Source organism: Alligator sinensis, unplaced genomic scaffold, assembly GCF_000455745.1.
Source record: "Alligator sinensis unplaced genomic scaffold, ASM45574v1 scaffold708_1, whole genome shotgun sequence".
Classification (NCBI taxonomy): domain Eukaryota; kingdom Metazoa; phylum Chordata; order Crocodylia; family Alligatoridae; genus Alligator; species Alligator sinensis.
The window spans coordinates 688,087-693,664 of NW_005842183.1; the positions used below are offsets into that span (position 1 = coordinate 688,087).

Here is a 5,578-nt window from a genome sequence, read left to right on the forward strand (position 1 = left end):
CATTCCTCTGAATTGCTGCAGCCCAACACGAGCTGAGCATGAGCTATTTTGTTTTTGGTGGTTTCAAAGCTCAGCTTCTTGCAGGTCCAAATGTCTATAATGCTAGTGAAGAGCTGTTACCCATTGTATAGCAAGCTGCTACAGTCTAGTCCTACACCCTCCTTCAAACTAGAAACATGGGTAGAAGAGACTCACAATGGCAGGGGGGGTAGTGCCGATACCGAGAAGTAGCACTCCCTCTTCCCCAGCTGTCAGTCAAAGAACAGCTAAACCCTTTAAGACATTTCCTCCTCCTCCTCCTCCCTGCTATTCCCCAAACTGAGATCCCTATACCCGAAGAAAAGGGATGCAGTCATTATCACTAAGAGTTCAATTTATTTCCACTCCATGTCCCCTTGCCAGACACTGGCTACACTGGAGTATGTCCTAGACTCTCAAACATGCTGCTTCCCAAATGCATCTATCACCTTTTGCTAACTCTTGTATAGATTTTTTTTTTTTTTTTTTTGGAAATTTGAATAGAAAGAGCTGCAAAGAAGCCTGACTCAGTAGTTTCACTGCCTAGATGGAAGGTCACTGCTTCTTCAGGATGAGTAGGGGGTCATCTCAATTGTTCAACCCTAAGCACATGCTTTAGACCAGTGATTTTCAACCTTTTTTCATTGGCGAAACCTTAAAAAAAAAAATAGAGTGGGGATGCGGACCCCCTTGAATTGTAAATGTGGGTATTCACACACTTTTGATTGACCATAGTCATCTTTCTGGACCTGTGAGTCTGTGGACCCACAGGGGTACACGAACCACGGTTGAAAACCACTGTGTTATTGGAAATGACTTCAGAGATCTTGGTTAGGCTGACTATACATTTAACTCTACAGATGATGAACTGTCACCCTCCACTAGCAGCAGCTACGGATAGATCTGTTAGCTACATCTGCTTTTGATCTAACATAGGGGCTTCTTGGTTTCTGACCATTTATTCCCAAGAATGAGAGGTTGCATGTCTTTGTTGATTAAGTGACTCTGTGTGCAGTGATCTATGACGTTACAACCGGCCTGAGAGGCAGCAATGGACCAGTAAGCATACTTTCTGGACAAACTATTCTTCATAAAGTTAGGGCAGTGCTGTCACCCACACAGTAGGAAAGGACACACTTTTTCCACTGTATTAAGTCCCCTGTTGGAGGTGTATGCATTCTTAAGTGACACACGCAACTTACAGAGGAGGCCTCCTCCAACAGCCTGAAGCACAGTTAGAATAGGGAAGAAGTAGAGGGCTGCATAAATGCTTTTAAATCTATCCGACTTTCCTAAGCCACAGGCGATCTTCTTAACCAGAAGAGGTCGAAGCAGCATCATCAACACTAGGCAGAAGGCATAGTAGATAAACACTATGGTGTATCTGTAGAGGAAAATGCGACAGTTACTGTTTGCATGACCTTAACTTCTGGACTTCTACCATAAGTGCCAGGCTGTTTCCTGCTAGACACGGTCTCAGCTCTGAAGGGGTTGCAGTCAAAACACCCAAGTGATGGGAAAGGGGAGCAGAGGCACGGAATACTGCCCTGACCTACCCCACTTCGTGGAGCAGGACAGTGGGAGAAATGCAAACAAAATACAGGTTTTCTGACTCCTGCCTACTAGACCACACCCACCTTTGGAGAGTGACAGCACGGGGGGAGGTTACCAAAAGGCTCCCCAGATCCATTGTTGTTTGATAATGCTGCACCCTGAAGTGAATGCACTTTTTGCATACACCCTGCATCTTTCTTCCAAAAAAATAGCAGCTGGAAATTGGAGTGTGTGTAAGCAATATAGTAAAAGCACTTTTTGAGCAAAGTGGAAGTAAAGCCTGCAGGGATCCATAGGAAGCAGAAGGATGAGCTGGCTCAGCTTCTACTTGCTGATACTCAGCTACTTACTACAAGGAAAGGCTACTTCATTGTGCCTTTCAAAAAGAAGGGGTATATCTTATTCTGGGGCATGCTCTACGTGAGAAAATACAGCATATTAAAATTCACCACTGCCAGTCCTCTATCCGCCCAAACCCTCACACAGTAGGCAGTCTTTCTCGGTGCTCATTGGCAAGATGGTAAAGATACAGGCATCTCTTGTTTGGAAGGATACAGGCACACAGGATGTGAGATAAATGAGAATGTGAATTCATATTTCATTGGATATTCTGCAGCAACTGCCTATCTGCATCCTCTTGCCCTGGTTAAGTGAGAACTACCTTATCCCTTTATTAGGGGCAACCTACCCTGCATCTACTGCACCATGACAGCATGCACACAGGCAGGTTGCAAAGCAGGTGATGTGCTGCGAGTTCACGTTCCAGCTTGCCTTGCAGTAACAGGTTCATAAGGACAAATTCCAGGACTACCAGTAACTCCCACTGTGACTGTTTTGTCACCACTTGCACGGGAACAAGCAGAATTCTCCTAGAACACGAGGCTGCAACAATGAGCAAACTCACTCCCAATAAAGCTGTGGTCACGGGACACTGAGGGTGTTGGGTGGTTTGGCTGACTGAGCTGGCAAGCTGCTGAGTGCTCTGGAGAAGCACATGAGAGTGAATAGAGCAAATCACCAACTTCCAAAGGTTTTTTGGACAGCGCCTGGTTTGGCTCAAAGCCTCATGCATTCTGCACCTTTGTGGGGACCGTTAAGGGCCCTCATCGATACAAGAATGAAACAGGACAGCAGGAGCCGCAATGCTGACAAGAAACCTGATGCCATCTCCCAAGTGAAATCTGACTTAATTAGCACTTGTGTTGTCATAAGAAGTTCTGATCTTTTTTCCCCCCCTCACTTGATTCAAGCGCCATGTTCTCTTTCACATTCGTGATTGGCTTTTAAATAAATCTCCATGCTGCAGGAATTGTCTGAATCTAAGTCAAATGACATGCATTTGGGAGGACACCCAAGTTGCCCTCTCACAAGGGAAATAGGAAAATAGTAAGTACGTTTTGCCAACATAATAACTGCAGTTGAGCGAACAGTTAAAATCATGAAGTACAGAGAATTCAACACCAAATTAAGGGGGGAAAAAAAACTGAGTGGAACAGATTTTGTACTCACAGAGGATAGACTGCTTCATGAGTGCAGTGAATAGTGGTAATGTAATCCGGGCTTGGGTTGTACAGCATCGTATACCAGTCTGACAGCATCACCACCTTGCAGGAGCGGATGCACAGGGAACCCACCGGGTCACTCACAAGCAGCGTAACTATAGCTGCGACACTGCATTCAAATAAGGCCGTGATGTGCTGGAACAATGCACTGGAACTGGAGGAAGGAAAAGGTGCTTCATGTCACTGTTACTACTAAAAAGAATGAAAATGCTGACTGAAAAATAGCCTTTCAATTTTGAACTTCTGCTGAGTTAAGGACAGGACAGGACAGGAAACCACCTTGCTGACCGCTTTAAAACTTTATTTTGTAATGAGTGGACAGTAAAGAGTCCGCACATTAAATCCACATAATCCAGGATTCAGACAGCTTTACATGTGCAGTCAGACTGTGTTTGAATGTCTGAAACTAACCTTTGCGCTGTTAGCAGTCTAGCAAACAACCAAGACCAAACTACCAGAGGAGGTGTCTCCTCACAATGCACATCACAGGTGCATATCACAGATCCTACGTGTGCAGTGACCTGGAGCCTGAAGGCTGCTTTTTACAGACTAGCATGCATTGGTTTAGGAGCAGCACTTTCAAACAGTGTCATAATTTGCCGTGCTTTCACCTACTGGGACAAGCACATACACAACACCAATGTAACTAGTGTCCATTTGCACCCGGATACAAGTTATATCAGTGCCCAGAGGAAACAGATTAGCTTGAAAGAGGCAGCTGCCTGCCAAGAGTAGGTGCTATCACAGCGCCCCGCCGCTAGGTGAGGAAGTCTGGAATAGTCTGCTCTGAGCAAAGGGCTGCCCTAACATACAAGAAATAATGGCCACAAGCTAGCAGAGAGCAGATTTAGATTGGACATTAGGAAGAACTTCTTCACAGTTCAAGTGGCCAAGGTCTGGAACGGGCTCCCAAGGGAGGGGGTGCTCTCCCCTACCCTGGGGGTCTTCAAGAGGAGGTTAGATGAGTATCTAGCTGGGGTCATCTAGACCCAGCACTCTGTCCTGCCTATGCAGGGGGTCGGACTCGATGATCTATTGAGGTCCCTTCCGACCCTAACATCTATGAACCTATGAATCAACTGACCTGACCTAGAGCAGCGTAGGGTTGCTCAGTCTGTCTGCTCCACATTTACATCAAGGCACGTTATAGAGGTATTAATGCACTGCACATTCTCTGTTTAAACAGAACTATCACTGAACAATGAGTCTATATGCTTGCAATAGGATTATCCTAGTATTATTTTTTCATAACAACAAACAACAACAACAACAACAACCACCACCGTTGATCCTCCTGAATTATGGTGTATGCACAAGGGTCATCCAGACCTTTGATGCATGAGCCTGGGCAGGAATTTTTGGAGGAGTGGAGGCTGCCCGGACCTGCCATCCTACCTTTAGGCCACTGAGACAGCAGGCGGCCTGGGCTCGAAGCAAAGACCAGACTGAGTCCAGATGGGAATCTAACCCAGGTGTCCCGTGCAGCAGACAAGGACAAGGACTCTATCACTGAACCACAGGGCACTACTACTATTACCACCACCACGCAAGTTCCTACAAGACAGACATCTTCTGCACGTGAAGACGTCCCGGCACCCAGTTTCACTCATTCGTTTCATTTTTATAAACCGGCATCTTTCTATCTGTTATACTCGGTTACTACTTCTCACGCTCGATTACAGGCCCTGCCACGTCGCACGGATGCGTGTTCAAACGGATCTCTTCCGACAGGCTGCAGAACGAAAGGCTTTACTCGTTTTCAGTCACCGAAGGCTTTAATACCAGTTTAAAACAGAAGCCTTGGGAAAAGTACCGTGTTCGTACAGCACGAAACCATCGCGGCGCGCAGCACGGCCGCTACACCAGGTGGCTACAAAAGGCGGCGCGGCCACGGGCTCAGCGGCGCGTACAGCCAAGGATCTGAGCCACATGCAGACTCCCGCCCAGGCGCCCGTCGGGGAACCGCGAGCAAACAGCTCCTCACCTCTTCTTCCCCGAATACCACTCGATGAAGAACCAGTGCAGCACCACGGGCAGCATGGCCATGAAGCCCAGGTACAGCCAGTCGTAGCGGTCTGGGGACTCTGTGCACGGCCGGCAGATCTTGTGGTCATCCGTCTTCTGTCCCCTGGGACACACCTGTAAGAGCAACCCCCGCCCAGGGCCGCGGTGACGGTGTCTGCAGCGCGGCGCGGCCTTCCCTGTTGCTGGGACCCGAAGCAAGCCCCGACACCGCTGCACCGAGTCTCAGGAGCCGCCTGCCCACCCGCCCCCTCTGCCGACGCTGCTCTCGGCGGGGTCGGCCCCGGCACCCACTTGCTCCCGGCTCCCCTCGAGCGCAGCTCCCCGGGGCCCGGCAGGGATCCGCCTCCCCGAGGCCAGGCCGGGGGGCAGGCAGCACCCGGTGCCAGGGCCCGCGGGGAGGGGGGGAAGGGGGCAGAGCT

The 5,578-nt window shown here is 48.7% G+C and overlaps 1 protein-coding gene across 1 annotated transcript in view; it reads right to left on the reverse strand.

Annotated features, from left to right (window-relative positions):
* The window catches only part of JKAMP (JNK1/MAPK8 associated membrane protein), an 8,168-nt gene extending 2,613 nt beyond the window's left edge, over window positions 1-5,555 (reverse strand). Inside the window, exons 1-3 of the mRNA XM_006026224.3 lie at window positions 5,119-5,555; window positions 3,082-3,288; window positions 1,221-1,402 (exon numbers count right to left, since the gene is read on the reverse strand). Of these exons, the coding sequence (XP_006026286.1) occupies window positions 1,221-1,402; window positions 3,082-3,288; window positions 5,119-5,180 (451 nt within the window). The 5' untranslated portion in view covers window positions 5,181-5,555. The remainder of the gene's footprint in view (window positions 1-1,220; window positions 1,403-3,081; window positions 3,289-5,118) is intronic.
* Window positions 5,556-5,578: the final 23 nt, after the last annotated feature.